The 17,286-nt window shown below is 47.5% G+C and overlaps 1 protein-coding gene across 1 annotated transcript in view; it reads left to right on the plus strand.

Annotated features, from left to right (window-relative positions):
• Nucleotides 1-17,286, plus strand: part of LOC147700599 (transient receptor potential cation channel subfamily V member 6-like) — a 117,528-nt gene that overhangs the window by 46,157 nt on the left and 54,085 nt on the right. The window contains exons 5-6 of the mRNA XM_086929704.1: nt 249-347; nt 16,446-16,618. Coding sequence (XP_086785830.1) covers nt 249-347; nt 16,446-16,618 — 272 coding nt within the window. The remainder of the gene's footprint in view (nt 1-248; nt 348-16,445; nt 16,619-17,286) is intronic.

A 17,286-nucleotide genomic window follows, 5' to 3' on the forward strand; every position in this document is an offset into this window, starting at 1 on the left:
CTAGAGGAAAATAAAAAACTCTTCCCTTTAATCCTCTCTGTAAATCTGAAGGAGGCAATTTCCCTGTCTTAGGCTCCATGTGAACAATAGCCTGAAAAGGATACACACATTGAATCAGAATAGACTCATAGGTATTTAAATCCATCAATTCAGGAGGAATGTCTACCAACTCCAGATTATTATGAACAGCTCTAGCAGGCATTTTGTTTTCATTTACTTTATTATAGCATTGTTCTTTTTGGCTGCAGGTGAGCACATCTTGTCCTTCGCTGCTTGTATGGGAAACGTAGAGATTGTCCGATTGCTTATTGAAAGTGGAGCTGACCTCAGAGCCCAGGACTCACTAGGTAAGTGGAACACTATATATCTCAAAGTTACCGTACTGACATATGCCAGGGATCTACCTGGGGTGGCACTGATTTAGTTGGACGATGCTATTGCCCTGTTGTGCCTGGTGGATCAGGTGTTTGTCGTTTCTGTTTTCCATAATGGGGGGAGCTCCGGAATCACTCATGAACGTATGGTGATGGCTTCTTGTGGCCTTTACACAGGATGCCACAGGATTTACCCCATAACTGAAGGGTATAAAATATGCTGTCTTTAGTAATGCCCATGATATATTTGGGATCTTCTAACGTGTTTGGTTTGTTTTGACATTACGTTCTATAGTATTGTCCCACATACTTCTGTCATGGAATGCCATGCATTGTAATGTGCATCTTGTATTGTCTTCCAGTTAGGTCGCAGCGTATGTTATGTGCCTGGTTATCAAAAATCTATACAAAATGTTTAAATAAATATATATATATCGAAATTACTGAGCAACTAAGGTATCTAGGCATGTTCAGGGAGAAGGGATCATTCTGTTCTCATTGGTAGCCTTTGCTATTACTGCACAAAAACATGTATTCATGCCTTGTGGCAGAGATGGGAGGTGTATGGATGGGGGTTGTATAGTGCTAGAGGCACTTTTATGGTCTGACACCCTGTGATGACCTTTGACTACCATAATTTTAGTTGACTTTGGTGTGTTGTTTGACGCTAGCTTGAATGTACAACGTCCTTCATATGCCTTGTTTCTCTTAAAGGTTTCTCTCTTGTAATCTTGCAGTCTTCTAGGGGGAGCTGTCACAGTAGAACAGCCTTGTAAAGAACAGAACATTTGGGAATGTGCATTTGAGAGCATGAGAGAGAGAGAGAGAGAGAGAGAGAGAGAGTGAGAGGTGTGGAATGTACATTTTGGTCTTATAGTGCAGTGTTCTGAGCAGTGGTGCATGAATGTGCATTGTGTTGTACATTGAGGGATGAGGTATGTGATGCAATAGGCCGTGGTGCACAAATGTGCATTTTGTTGTACATTGGCAAGTATAATGAATTTCTTGCTATTGGCTTTGACATGGCCTCATGTCATTCTGAATTCTGACTCTGCCTTGCTTGAGCTTTTCTGCGCGCACAGCAAGGCTTGCAAGTTGTTTGGGTTTATCACGTTCAAGGTTTGTTTTGTGAGATATTGTTTTATGTACCCTGGAAGGCTATCGTTAGCTTCGTCAAGATAAAGGCTGGCACTTGTGAAAATGTAGAGGGAACATCGGAACTCCTTCTTGCCGTGGAATGCTTGCCTGGAAACTGGCCAGTTCCAGGAAGTTTCCTTGGCGCAGAGGGGAAGACTCTCGAACCTTCTAGTGTGTTTTGAGACTATAAAGACAGGGAATATTGGCATGGAGCATAGGAGCTCTTTTGTGGGATAGACATGCTGCCACAAAAAGAACCTAACCAGGGTCGCGGTTGAGAGTCCATTGCCTGACTGTAATGGGCTCCTCCAGCTTGAGTTGGCAAGGAATTTGAGTGAACGTTCGGGTGATTTGATTTGTTTCTGACTAGTGCCAGGGTGTTGCGTGGTTCCAGTGGCTGTGGTCATATGAGGTGTAACTCAGAGTGCACATCCAAAGTAATCATTTGAAGTATTTAGTGTATATATGTCTTTATCTTTCTGATCTCTTGCAGGATCTCAGTAATAGTTGCTTGAGTTTTATCTCCTATTATTTGCAGCTTGTATTTCATATTATTATCCATGCATGTAACAGTTGCAGTTACAAAGTGTGTTATTATTGCTTGCATATAAATATATCTCTATATACATTTGAATGTGGTTCATTTGACATCTGGGAAAGACTTTCTTTTAGAGATCATTGCATTAATAAAACCCCAAACCTTATTCTAAAAAGAGAGTCTTTGCATTTTGTAAAGTGAAACCCTTTTCTAGGTGTTGTTGTGTTTTATGTCTCCTGTTTCGCTGTGTTTGAGCCACCGCGGGAGAGTGGAATTTGTGGAACTCTGTATTATCTGAAAGGCGAAGCAATACAGGTTTTTGGTGAGAAACATGCCTAGAAGCATGGATGAGGCTCAGTGAGAGATATTTTACCCATACTCTAGTCCTAGGGCCACCTTTCAAAGGGGCAGTAAGGTATTTGATTTGAGTACTCCATGTTACAGTATGTGTTGTGTTTCTTAGCTTGACATATGTATTAGAATATAATGGGAGTGCTAGTAAAGGAAACACATAACTATGTAAAAGGCCAATTGCATGTTATCTTGCTGAGAAGTGTGAAAATAACAAATTCATTGGTACCTGAAGTATGCAAAGTTTGAACTTCACATAGCTCCACGAAGAACAATAGTCGCAAGAATATCAAGCTCAGAGAGATGTGAAACTACATGGATGAAAGAGATGCATCAGATCAATTGCTAGGTCTTATCATTGAGAACACCTTTGCTTTGCAACAGACTATTGTTTTTGTGCCTTTTTAAAAAAAGAGAGGAATCAAACGTGCATCATGTAGGGGCCTTTGGTCTGCTGTCTTCATCCATTGGCCTGTTAAACTGTCTTTCATAATTTGCTTCCAGACACCAGAGAATATGGCATGGGACAATGAATCATCCCACTTCAGCTGTGCAAAATGTGTACATCCGCCATAGAAAGAGCGCCCTTCTGTGTGAGGGATTAAGGGACAATCAGTGCTTTTCTGTAAACTTGTTTAACCACACATTTATGACTGAACACTACTCATACACAACCCTTGTATTCAAAGTTGATCTCACTAAGTCAGCACCCTTCTACTCAGACTCGTCCCTTCTTTCCTGTCTGTCTTCTTCTCTAGACCTTCCTGATACTGTCTCTCTTGCTGAAACTAGAGATCCCATTGTCTTTGTAGTTAGGTCAAACCGTAGCCCGGTGACTGTCCCACTTGTGGTCGGATGACTCCTCATTACCTGTCCTTCTGGTTCAGTTTCTACTGGCCTGAAACCGACATCCACCTTACAATGATGGCCAGAGCATGAGCACGGTGCCGCAGGATGTCAACATTTAATATTTCCCTGAAAGGCTTGATAAGGAGAGTGTTTCCTCAGTGTTGGTCCAATTGAGTGCACACAACTTGCTCCACCTTCATCCTCTCTGTCCTCAAAGAACAGTTCTGCGCCGTTTTCCACCTGCTAAACCTACTGCAAAGTATTGTCTGATGATTGGACAGTTTTCAGCGGTCAAGGGATAACCCTCACACATCACCTCTCTCACCCCCTCACACTCGGTCAACCAGGATTAACCCACTTGGTGCCCATAGTGTGAGATCTATGCCCACAGGTGTTCTGTGCATATTCTCATCACTGAAAGTAAAAATTATGTACTGTTTTAGAAAGCAACGCTTCTTAATTATGAATAATTTCAGAAGTTTTGCATGTTCATTTCATCTCCTTGTTTGAGGCCAGAAAACAAGAACCTTTCCTCATCTGTCTCTCATTGTGTATGGATCTTTCTACTCTCCCTCTTGTCTTACTGTTTTCCCCTACCGAGCTGCATGTTTAGATGTGCGTTTTAGGTCTCATTTGAAAGCTCTGGGCGAGATATTACTTTTCTTTCTCCGCATGATACTTCTTCCTAGGATGACTTGGGACAGATATATTTGACTTACGGAATGTTTTGTCGAGGTGTTTTGTGTATTATGCATGTAGAAGTACTACTCAAGTTGAGGCTGTTTGTGGTACATCTTCTTCTGCAGAGTGCTCATCTAAGCAATCCCAATCTTGAATCCAGGATCAATCTTCATGGTGTGGTCCTTGAGTATCATTAGTCAATGCAACTATTGTCCTAGCATTTCATATCCTTATATAGGCATAAGAATCATAACCATATTTAGGCACAGCCAATGCAGTCCAAATACGGCATGGCTACTTAGAGTACAACGAGTTCTTGAAGACAGCCAGCCTTCAGCAGTACGGGAATTCCCTCTGCTTCAGTAATGATTTGTCCCAGAACTCCTGGAGCATGTAAAGAACTTCGAGTTCTTAGTGCTGTTATTATGTCCACCCTTACGTCAAACTCGGCACCTTCCAGGTATAAATATGCCAGCATCTGCCCTAGCAAACACACAGTGGTTTTGGAGCAGATCGACTAACTACTTGCCCTAAGCCCTGATGTATGCGAGTGCCGAAGGAAGCCGACCCTCCTGCTGACGCACTCAGAGTTTCCTACATAACTATCGATTAACTGCACTTGCCACTTAATCCACCATTCGCTGCATAATTTTCTGATTTCAAGTAAAAATCACTGTTTTCAGCTCAAATGCATTAAAATGTAATTAATAAAAAAGAAAACGCAACACATGGTACCTCGCGGTGACGGATCATTGGTAAACTGTTCACATTTCAGGACATAATTGCTGGTACTAATATTGTGGGGGGTGGGACACCTACTCACTATTAAAGTGTGCTACCGTCACAAAACAGCAAAATGATGATGCATAATTTGTCTTTTTTTGCTGTATAATTTGGTCAACCCATCCGCATACTTTAGTCCTTCAGTGCCGCATAACTCCATCGCCCCTGCTTGCTGACCCGTCTTCACCAGGCTAGGTGGTCTGCCAGAGAACACTCAGATGACACAACTCTTACATCACCACTCTTTTACACAGGTGTGAAACTCAATAGAATAAATATTTCAAACTGGCTAGCCTCATTACCATATTTCTTCATCCTGCCATTACATCTAGAAGAAGGAATGTAAAATAGTGCTAAATTTGAAATAAATTAAACGATTACTGTAAATTTTGATGTCGAAATTTCAACAGACACTGACTTTCTGTATTTGATCAATTAATGGAAACATGTTGATAAAATATTTTAGAATGCTGCTCTTTGTGTAGTAGATTTTGGACAATAGAAACACAAACACGTGTCAGAAATATACAAATGCGTTGGTAAAATCGCTATTGAAAGTTTCTCAAATATTAATTAATTACATTAACTATGTTGGTGTTACCAAAAAATTATTTGGAACTTTTATCTATGCATATGCTTGTATCAACCCCCCTAGTGGTTTCATTGCTGCTTTGGGAGAAGTTGAAATTTCAAACGGAGGCAGTGAAACAGCACCATCTGCTGAACCCGCCAATGTAATGCGTATCAAACAAATGACACCAGAGTTCTTTCGCAATCCCCACCCACGGCGACTGACATTGCGCTACCTTGAGGAAAACAAGCGCGGCCCATCATGGGACGGACAAAAGATGTGCAGGCAGGGACTGCCTTTACTCGCGGCAAAAAAAAAGTCCCCAATGTATCATGCCGCCAGTAAAGCATCCAACCCCCGCGTGCACATCTTTTGTCTCGTTTGTCTCTCCGCGTGCACGCTGAAATTGTATCGATTCCAAAAGTCCTCTGCTGGCAGAGCACCGCATTCGCTGCTTTCGCCAGGCCAAGACCTAAAAAGGAGAAATAAAGATAATTCTCCACGTTAAGGAGGCGCTGTGGCGGTGTAGTATTGTGACGCATTCCCAAGTCTACGAGTAATGGTAAATCTAGGATTGTGCAAAAATTGATGGGTGGATGCGTGAGAACACCCACGCTCCACCCAGAGCACACCTTCCTGCCGCAGAGTACCGCACAGACGCGACTTGCGCTGCCTTACGTTACTCCAGAATTATCAAGATAACATCTTATCCTGTGGTTGCTGTAATACCTTCCTCATTTCAGTAGTAATTGTATTACTATTTTTCACACATTCTGGAAGGATATCTCAGTATACATTAGCGTCCCACCGACAATTTTCCAGTGCAGGAAAGAGTTGAAGACACGCCTCTTTAAAGAGCACGAATCCAGAGCACAGTAAGTTGTAGACCTGCACTCTCAGAATCCCATAGCATAGCTCCCAAAACCACGATTAACTCTGATCACATCTCTGCCTTCTACCCACTTGGGGCCAGATGTATGACCCTTACATTTTGCGCCTCGCAATTTCCGACTCATTGCCGGTCGCAAATTGCAAGGCGCTAAATGAAATGTACAAAAGTGTTATTACACTGTTTTGCGATTCCCAACGGGGTCGCAAATTGCAAGGCTGATTAATATTAATGAGCCTCTTGCAATTTGCGAGCACATTGGGAATGCTAGCCCTCCCAGGGATGGTCACCTGCTGGGCTCAGCAGACCACCATGTCTGGGACTGCTTTTTAATAAAGCAGCTTTTATTTTTTAAATGCAGCCCGTTTTCCTTAAAAGAAAACTGGATGCAATTTTAAAAAAATGAAATGAAACATTTTTGTTTCATTTTATAAGGGCAGGAAGTGCTCCCTGGGACCACTGCCTGCTCTTAAAAATATATTTAGAGACAGTCACAAAATAGAAGGGGTCCCCTGCGACTTGAAGAGGGTCGTAATTGCAGTCACAAAACATTCACACATAGCATTGCGGGTGAAATTAGAAATTGTGACTCGCAATTCCTAAACAGTGAGTATCATATAAATTGCGACTCTCTATTTAGGAATTGTACATGGCCAACAGTGATTTTGCATGCGCAAACAGGTTCGGAAACCCGTTTGTGCATGGAAAATCACGTCGTACATCTGGCCCTTGAGCACTTAACTGCCTTTATTCTAGATTAGTGTTATGAGAATACTAGATGCATATTCACATTCATTTTTAAACTGAATATTTAATCCCTCAGCTGCTTTTCTGAGCACATGCAAACAAGCTTACATTGCCTGCTTGCCATGGAATGCTTGTCCTTCTCAAAGATGTCCCCTATGAAGATGGCCTTTGTTGGACCTGGATTACCCAAGCCTACATATGGTAGCTTGGCACAGTCGTGGTCTACAGCTAACTCTAAGCGCTGGCTAAGTACTTACAAGCCTTACCCACAGTAACACAGTGATGAACCACTAAAATAAAGACACAACACCTCTGTTTGGAAAAATACCGTTACCTTTTATAAAAATAAATGCTTTTCTTGTTATGCTTTTTAGTCAAGGATAAAAGACAATCAAATTACACCTTTACATGAAATTCAAATCACACTTCAATATTTTTCCTGTTCAGAATTTGAGAATCAAAGGTACATTTAGGTTCTGTAGTTATTCAGGTCACAATACACTTCACTAATAATTTTATAGGAAGGAAAAATGCAGCCTAACAGTGTAATATGTTTTTAAAGACACATTTGCAGGCACATTACCCCACAGCTCTTAAGCACCGCTCAGCTCAACAGTATGACCTGGTTGTAGAACCTCACAGCATTACCCACCAGTAATGTGACTAAAAGAGAAGACACAATAATATTAGCAAGGTACCCCCCACTCTAATGTACAGGCACACCTATCTGGTAGGGAATCTACTTCTTCACTTATCACTAACTGTAGGAGTCTTCACCCAGGAACCCTGTGGTTCCCTGCACCTCTTCCTCCTTACTGCTCCAGTTACTTATGGGTTACTTTAGTTAGGTTTGGGCTGAACACTAGCCCGTTCTCTTCATTTATGCTTCTGGGTGCAGTTCAGTTTGTGTCCCAGTTGCAGTCCCACCGTCTCGTCTCTTTCCCCCGGTGCTGCTGCCTCCCGTCCCCACTCTACCCGGCTTACTTGTAAGCTCCTGGAAGTGCTGCGAGTGCTCTTCCCACTCGCGCTGAAGCCTGGCAGCAGTCGGCGGTCGGGAGAGATCGAGGGAGCTTCTCTGGCCCACCGGCTCCTTACTGGGACGACTGTAGTGGCGCTTCTGCCTCCTCAGGCTGGGGGAACAGCTACCGGTGCTCCGACGCGATCGGCTTCTCCTCAGTCGCGCTACTCCGTTGGGCATGCGCGGAAGCGCTCGCTCTTCTCCCGCCTCCGCACTCACTCAAAGGGAGGACGCTGGTCTTCCGGTGACGCTGCTCTCCCGGGCCTGCCCGATCATAGGCCCCTCCTGCCTCACGAAAAGCGTCTAGTTGCCGGTCATGCGCGGAAGCGCCGATCTCTTCGTTTTTGACGCGGCCGGTGCCCCCGGGGTCCCGATGCCGATCAGGGCAGCGTCGCTGCTTCCCTCCCGTCACTTCTCACTTGGGCTTCACAGGAAGGATGTCCACACACGGCGCCCTCGCTCCACAGGTCGCCAGGGTGCCACAGACCCCCGCACTCACTTCAGCTACTCCACGTCCCCGGTAAGCTCAGCGCTGATTAGGGGTAGCCAGGAATATCTTCAGTTAGGGGTATCCTGAGTGGATTTAATGGGATTCCAAGATGTGAGTGGCTGCTTCCTCAAGTAGCTCGATTTCTTTACCAATAGTTGATGTTTTGAGAGAGGGATCGGTCAAAGGCTGAAGGGGGAACAATCCTCTGAAGTAACTGTCAGCCTCAGTGACAAACTAGCTGCTCTCAGTGTGTCCACCTCCTCTCACCACTGCCTCACTCCTCTACTCTGGGGTCAGCACAAAATGGCTGCTGGTCACTGGCCTTATATAGGTTGGCCTGAGACCTGCAGAAGTCTCTAGTTGATTCCAGAAAGTTCCTTACTGTTACCCTATGGACCTGTCCTCCAGTAGTGTCCGTTATGGCAGTTGGTGGACACCATTTTAGGTCTCTGGAGATCCCTGAGGTTTCAAGGGGGTGACTAGGCCTCACAAGTGATGGGGAAAAATGGCGTCATCGCCAAGGAACACCTAGCCCCCTGACAGCATTAAAAAACTCCTGATGGACACATGTAAAAATAAAAATAGAAACTCTGGGAGGCTAAGGGGGACAAAAATAAATCATGGTGGTTAGAGTCTTCCCAGAAGCAGACAGGTCTAACACGCGTCCCCCCCAGCTGAAAGTGGGGAGAACTACCCAACCCCTTGGGAGTCCTCATCACTAAGGCGGAAATACCTGGATAGACCGTCTGCGTTGGCATGGTCTGCCCCAGGTCGATGTTCCACCCTAAAGTCCATTCCCTGTAGAGAGATGGACCACCTTAGCAACTTGGGATTCTCCCCCTTCATTTGCATCAGCCAACGAAGGGGGCGATGGTCAGTCTGAACTAGGAAGTGCGAACCAAACAGGTATGGTCGCAGCTTCTTCAGAGCCCAGACCACCGCAAAGGCTTCTCTCTCAATTGTACTCCACCTCCTTTCCCTGGGGAGTAGTCTCCTGGACAGGAAGACCACGGGTTGATCCAAGCCCTCATCATTTAGCTGCGATAACACTGCCCCAATGCCATGTTCTGACGCATCTGTTTGGACAATGAATTCTCTAGCAAAATCAGGGGCTTTGAGAATGGGAGCGGAACACAATGCTTGTTTCAAGGTCATGAAGGCTCGCTGGCAAGCCTCCGTCCAGACTACCCGTCGAGGTTGCTTCTTGGAAGTAAGCTCAGTGAGGGGGGCCACGATAGTGCCATACCCCTTCACGAAGCGACGGTAGTATCCAGTGAGGCCCAGGAAGGCTCGGACCTCTGTTTGAGTCTTGGGGGGCTCCCAGGCGATGATAGCCTCAATCTTTGCCTGGAGGGGCTGCACCGTCCCTCTGCCCACCAAGTGACCTAGGTACACCACCGACCCCTGTCCGATCTGACACTTGCTGGCCTTGATTGTCAATCCAGCCTGTTGCAGGGCATGAAGAACAGCTTGCAGATGCTGCAAATGGTCCTCCCAGCTGCTACTGAAGACAGCAATGTCATCCAGGTATGCAGCAGAAAAAGCTTCCATTCCAGAAAGGACCCTGTTCACCAGCCGCTGAAAAGTGGCAGGGGCATTCTTGAGCCCAAAGGGCATCACACGAAATTGGTAGTGTCCCTCAGGTGTAGAGAAGGCTGACCTTTCCTTCGCCTCCTCGGTAAGGGAAATCTGCCAGTACCCTGAAGTTAGGTCAAAGGTACTTAAGTATTGAGCAGCTCCCAGCCGGTCAATCAGCTCATCCGCCCGTGGGATAGGATGGGCATCAGTTTTGGTCACTGAGTTCAAGCCTCGGTAGTCCACACAGAATCTCAATTCAGGTGTGGTGCCCGGTGGGGCAGCTTTTGGTACCAAGACCACCGGGCTAGACCAAGGGCTTCCAGAAGGTTCAATGACTCCCAGTTCCAGCATCTTGGCGACTTCACCCTTGATGCTGGCCTTCACCTTGTCCGACAGCCGGTAGATTTTAGACTTCACAGGTGGGCTGTCTCCTGTGTCCACGTCATGGGTACACAGGTGGGTCCTACCCGGGACAAGGGAGAACAGAGAAGAAAATTGCTCCAGGATCTGGCGGCAATCACTCTGCTGTTCAGGAGTTAGGGATGGCGAGAGAATTACTCCCTCCACCGACCCATCCTTTTCTTGGGACGAGAGAAGATCAGGGAGAGGTTCGCTTTCTTCTTCCTCTGCTCCATCGGTTACCATCATCAAGACAACCGCGGGCCTCTCATGATGTGGCTTGAGGCGATTGGCATGTAGCACCCTGTGGGGCTGCCTCGGGGCCTTAAGATCCACCAAGTAGGTGGACTTCCCCTTCTTTTCCAACACCTCAAAGGGGCCTGTCCAACGGTCCTGGAGGGCATTTAGCTCTCCAGGTTCCATCACCCACACCTTCTGTCCAGGCTCCAGTTCCACTGGGTGAGCGTTGTGGTCATACCACTCTTTCATCACTGCTTGGCTGGCCTCCAAGTTGTCTGAAGCTTGCTTCCACAACTTAGCCATTTGGCTCCGGAAGGCCAGCATGTAGCTCACCACGTCCTGGGGAAGCTTTCTGGGAGTCCGTTCCCATCCGTCTTTCACCAGGCTGAGAGGTCCCCGTACAGGGTGCCCGTACAAAAGTTCGAAGGGGCTGAAGCCCACTCCCTTTTGTGGCACCTCCCTGTAAGAAAACAAGAGACAGGGTAGGAGGATGTCCCATTTCCTCCGCAGGCTCTCAGGTAGACTCCGTATCATACCTTTCAAGGTTTTGTTAAACCTTTCCACAAGACCATTGGTCTGTGGGTGATAAGGAGTGGTAAACCGATAGGTAACTCCGCACTCCTTCCACATAGCCTGCATGTATGCTGAAAGGAAGTTAGTCCCCCTGTCGGACACAACCTCCTTGGGGAAACCCACTCGGGTAAAGATCCCCATTAGGGCCCTTGCCACCACAGGTGCAGTGATGGTCCTCAGAGGTATTGCCTCTGGGTACCGTGTGGCATGATCCACCAAAACCAGTATGAACCGGTGACCAGCTGACGTTGGTGGATCCAATGGCCCTACAATGTCGATGCCCACCCTCTCAAAGGGGGTGCTAACGACAGGTAGTGGTTCCAGGGGAGCTTTAAGCTTCACTCCTGTTTTCCCACTAGCTTGGCAGGACACACACGTCCGACAGTATGTGTCAGACGCCACTTTCATTCGAGGCCAATAGAAGTGGGGGACAAGCCGGGCAAAGGTCTTGTCCTGTCCTAGATGCCCTGCCAATGGTATCTCATGAGCCAGTTCCAGTAGAAAGGCTCTAAAGCATTGAGGGACCACCAAGGCTCTGGCTGAACCATGGCCAGGTGCCTTGGGCTCACTGTAGAGGAGTCCATCCTCCCAGTAAATCCGGTAACTCCCTTCAATGTTTCCTGCTGCCTGGGCGTTGGCCTGTTGCCGCAGCCCCTCGAGAGTAGGACACTCTTTCTGAGCTTCACAGAATTCTTCCCTGGAAGGACCTCCCTCCACATGCCATTCAGTAGGGATGGGTAGGTTCTCCAAGGAAGCAACATTCTCCCCTGTGGACTCCAGATCCACCTCCGCAGGTGGTCCAGCTGTCTCACGAGGTGGAGATGTCGAGGCAGGGTCCTCCGGCCTCTTGTCCTTCTCCTCTCTGGCAGCCGGCTGGGCCATTGTTCCAGGCTCCAGCGTAAGCAAACTTCCCCTTCGGGCAGTCGCTGACCTTGTGCTGACACAAGTCCAGTCAGGGGGTCCCAGCATCGCAGAGTGAGTCTGGTACTCCACCCTCCTCCAAGCATTGTGCTCCATATCATTCCCTAACAGGCAGTCAACAGGCACGGCAGGGCTTACGGCAACTCGAAGTGGACCTGCAACCCCTCCCCACTCAAAGGGAACCTCAGCCACAGGGTAGTGGCCCAATCTGCCGTCAGCCATTACGGCGGGATGGAGTACGTCTGGGATGACCTGCTCTGGAGACACCAGCTGACTCCTTACCATAGTCATGCTGGCTCCTGTGTCTCTCAGAGCCTCCCCTCTGCGGCCATTGATGGTGACCCACTGCTCATACTTAATAGTATTGGAGGGCAGCTGGGTCTTGGGAACCATCTCCTTATCTCCCAGGGACACTAAGGTGACACCCGCCCGCTCCCCTCCATTAACCAAAGGCATCTCCTCCCCGAGCACTACACTAGTGATTCTCGGGATTTTTCCTCCAGTGGGAGGGGGTGGTCTTTTTGGGCACCTCACATCTCCTTTATAGTGTCCCACACCACCACACTCAAAACAATGAACAACCCTTGGCTGCTGGCTTTGGCCAGGGGTAGGGTTGCGAGGGGGGTTACTCTTGGGGATGAATCCTCTGCCCCTTCCTTGCGAAGTATTTTGTGGCCCTTTTGAGAACTCCCTCTTAGTTTCCCCTCCCTCTTTCTTCTGGGGGGCGCCCTGTCCTTGCTTCTGGGAATTCCCTCCAGTCCCCTTAGTCGACACCCGGGTACTAACCCAGATGTCCGCCTCCTCAGCAAGCTTCCTGGGGCTGGTCAGCTTGCTGTCCACCAGATGCTGTCTTAGCTCGGGAAGACACTTCTCGAGTAGGTGTTCCTTGAGTATGAGGTCATATAGTCCCTCATAGTCTCCTACTTCGCTGCCTCTTACCCAACCCTCCAGGGCCTTCCTGGAGTAGTCCAAGAAATCTACCCAGTTTTGGGTGCCCAGCTTGTAGCTGCCCCGGAACTTTTGTCTATATTTCTCGGGGGTCAACCCAAACTTCTTGAGCAGCGCTAATTTCATAGCCGGATAGTAGGTCTGTTCACTCTGGTCAAGGGCCAACAAAGTATCCCTGCCAGTGGGGGGCATGTATTTGTATAACCCACCTCCCCAGTGGACTTCCAGAATCCCATGGGCCCTCAGCGAGACCTCGTAGGCGGCTAGCCATTTAGCAATGTCGTCGCTGGGTACATAACAAGCCATAATGTCTTTTGGTAGGTACGGTCTAGGTTCTCGGGTGTTGGTTTGGTTATCGCTGCCACCATTCTCTGGTTTGGGGGTACGTAAGTTTAGGGCTTGCAAATCCATCTCCTTGATGGTCCGCTCATGCTCCAACCTCTTTTCCTCCCTCACCATGTCCATCCTGGCTAGTTCTATTCTCATCCTCCTCTCCTCCCTCCTGTCTTCTAACTCGGCGTCGGTCAGGCCCCTCTCTGACACACTACTGCCCACTCTAGAAGGTGTTCTAGGACCTGTTACTAGGTTCTCCCCTCCCGCCTGGTACAGTGTTGTGGTCTCCAGGACAGTGTCCTTGTCACTCTCTTCAGGATCTACCTCCTCCCCGGAATGAGCCTCTACCCATGCCCGAATACTGGTCAGCAGCTCAACTTTCCTGGCGCCTTTCTTGAAAAACACCCCCTGCTGCTGACACCATTCCTTCAATTGAGGCACAGTATAATTGTCTAGCTCTTCCACATTTACCTCCATTCTTATTTGAAGTATAAAATGCTACACAGGAGAAATCCACAGAGTGACCTGAGGTCAACCTCCACCCACCGCCAGAAGTCAATTTAGAAAAACCAAAAATGTAAATTAGGAGGGCCGCAGGGAGAAAACTCCAGGTGGGGTCTCGTGGTTGGCACTGCGTTACTAATAAGTAAGTGTAAGTACAAATCCGTTATCCCACCGCTGAAACACCAATTATGTTGGACCTGGATTACCCAAGCCTACATATGGTAGCTTGGCACAGTCGTGGTCTACAGCTAACTCTAAGCGCTGGCTAAGTACTTACAAGCCTTACCCACAGTAACACAGTGATGAACCACTAAAATAAAGACACAACACCTCTGTTTGGAAAAATACCGTTACCTTTTATAAAAATAAATGCTTTTCTTGTTATGCTTTTTAGTCAAGGATAAAAGACAATCAAATTACACCTTTACATGAAATTCAAATCACACTTCAATATTTTTCCTGTTCAGAATTTGAGAATCAAAGGTACATTTAGGTTCTGTAGTTATTCAGGTCACAATACACTTCACTAATAATTTTACAGGAAGGAAAAATGCAGCCTAACAGTGTAATATGTTTTTAAAGACACATTTGCAGGTACATTACCCCACAGCTCTTAAGCACCGCTCAGCTCAACAGTATGACCTGGTTGTAGAACCTCACAGCATTACCCACCAGTAATGTGACTAAAAGAGAAGACACAATAATATTAGCAAGGTACCCCCCACTCTAATGTACAGGCACACCTATCTGGTAGGGAATCTACTTCTTCACTTATCACTAACTGTAGGAGTCTTCACCCAGGAACCCTGTGGTTCCCTGCACCTCTTCCTCCTTTCTGCTCCAGTTACTTATGGGTTACTTTAGTTAGGTTTGGGCTGAACACTAGCCCGTTCTCTTCATTTATGCTTCTGGGTGCAGTTCAGTTTGTGTCCCAGTTGCAGTCCCACCGTCTCGTCTCTTTCCCCCGGTGCTGCTGCCTCCCGTCCCCACTCTACCCGGCTTACTTGTAAGCTCCTGGAAGTGCTGCGAGTGCTCTTCCCACTCGCGCTGAAGCCTGGCAGCAGTCGGCGGTCGGGAGAGATCGAGGGAGCTTCTCTGGCCCACCGGCTCCTTACTGGGACGACTGTAGTGGCGCTTCTGCCTCCTCAGGCTGGGGGAACAGCTACCGGTGCTCCGACGCGATCGGCTTCTCCTCAGTCGCGCTACTCCGTTGGGCATGCGCGGAAGCGCTCGCTCTTCTCCCGCCTCCGCACTCACTCAAAGGGAGGACGCTGGTCTTCCGGTGACGCTGCTCTCCCGGGCCTGCCCGATCATAGGCCCCTCCTGCCTCACGAAAAGCGTCTAGTTGCCGGTCATGCGCGGAAGCGCCGATCTCTTCGTTTTTGACGCGGCCGGTGCCCCCGGGGTCCCGATGCCGATCAGGGCAGCGTCGCTGCTTCCCTCCCGTCACTTCTCACTTGGGCTTCACAGGAAGGATGTCCACACACGGCGCCCTCGCTCCACAGGTCGCCAGGGTGCCACAGACCCCCGCACTCACTTCAGCTACTCCACGTCCCCGGTAAGCTCAGCGCTGATTAGGGGTAGCCAGGAATATCTTCAGTTAGGGGTATCCTGAGTGGATTTAATGGGATTCCAAGATGTGAGTGGCTGCTTCCTCAAGTAGCTCGATTTCTTTACCAATAGTTGATGTTTTGAGAGAGGGATCGGTCAAAGGCTGAAGGGGGAACAATCCTCTGAAGTAACTGTCAGCCTCAGTGACAAACTAGCTGCTCTCAGTGTGTCCACCTCCTCTCACCACTGCCTCACTCCTCTACTCTGGGGTCAGCACAAAATGGCTGCTGGTCACTGGCCTTATATAGGTTGGCCTGAGACCTGCAGAAGTCTCTAGTTGATTCCAGAAAGTTCCTTACTGTTACCCTATGGACCTGTCCTCCAGTAGTGTCCGTTATGGCAGTTGGTGGACACCATTTTAGGTCTCTGGAGATCCCTGAGGTTTCAAGGGGGTGACTAGGCCTCACAAGTGATGGGGAAAAATGGCGTCATCGCCAAGGAACACCTAGCCCCCTGACAGCATTAAAAAACTCCTGATGGACACATGTAAAAATAAAAATAGAAACTCTGGGAGGCTAAGGGGGACAAAAATAAATCATGGTGGTTAGAGTCTTCCCAGAAGCAGACAGGTCTAACAACCTTACAAAACATGGTCATATGGTCTAAGTTACCGCATTGCCTTAGGCATAACATTTAGCATTTGTATCACTCTGTGTGGTACTGTTTGCTTGTGAATGTTCAATGCATTACTAAATACTCATCATCACAACCTTTTACCATATGGTTTAAATATTGAGCATTGAAACATTAGTACAATGAGAGCGATACGATAAACACCAGGGATATCACATAACACACACGTGCACCGGGCAAAACATGACTGTCACTGAAGTGTGCTCTCTCTTGGACCTTATATTATCATGTTATTGGTGTTTGCAAAGCATGTTGATCATTGTGTCATTATCCTCAGGTAACACCGTTCTCCACATCCTGGTACATCAACCCGATAAGAACGTATCTTGCACCATGTATGATCTTATCCTGTCCTACGATAAGGGCCTGCGGGGACTGCGCCTCGACAAGATGCAAAATAAAGCTGGGCTCACTCCATTCCAACTGGCTGCTAAGGAAGGGAACGCTACGGTGAGTGCTTCCCAAGAAAGCAGAATCCACCTATGGGCCAAGACAACCAATCATGGGAAGGGATTCCTTTATCAGGAATTTAGACTCCAATCATGTGAAGGGATCCATGATCCAAGACCTTCCACCGCAGTCATGGGAAGGAACACAGATTCCAATCATGGGAAGGGACCTTGTCAAAAACTGCATCTAAGGAAAGTAGGCAAATAAAGCATTGATGCACCGTGCTCCATGAGTATGCAATGTCCCCAAAGCAATGTGCAACAATATTTTGGTGATCATAATATGCAGATTATTTGGAAATAAGTGTAGGTCTCATGAATGTCAAAACGGATGAATACAGCAGACTTGAAGTGGACCCTGACGCGGAGCGATGAACTGAGTAGCTACGCGCACCTCATGATTCCATTGCAGTGTGTGGGGTTTAATTCTATTTTTCCTACAGCAAATCTAGGGCAAGATGTCCAACCCTAAATTGCGGTCACAAACGGACCTGCAGCCCGTCTGCGACCGCAATTCAGGATATGTCCATATACAAACCTTATTTTGTGAATCGGTACATTTTACAGATTCGCAAAATGAGGTTTGCGATTTGCGATTAGGAAGGGTCGTGCCAAGGGCGTCCCTTCCTAATAGCGACTCTCATTTGTATGCATGAATGTTTTGAGACT

This window comes from Lissotriton vulgaris, chromosome 7 (genome assembly GCF_964263255.1).
Source record: "Lissotriton vulgaris chromosome 7, aLisVul1.2, whole genome shotgun sequence".
In the NCBI taxonomy this organism is placed as follows: Eukaryota; Metazoa; Chordata; class Amphibia; order Caudata; family Salamandridae; genus Lissotriton; species Lissotriton vulgaris.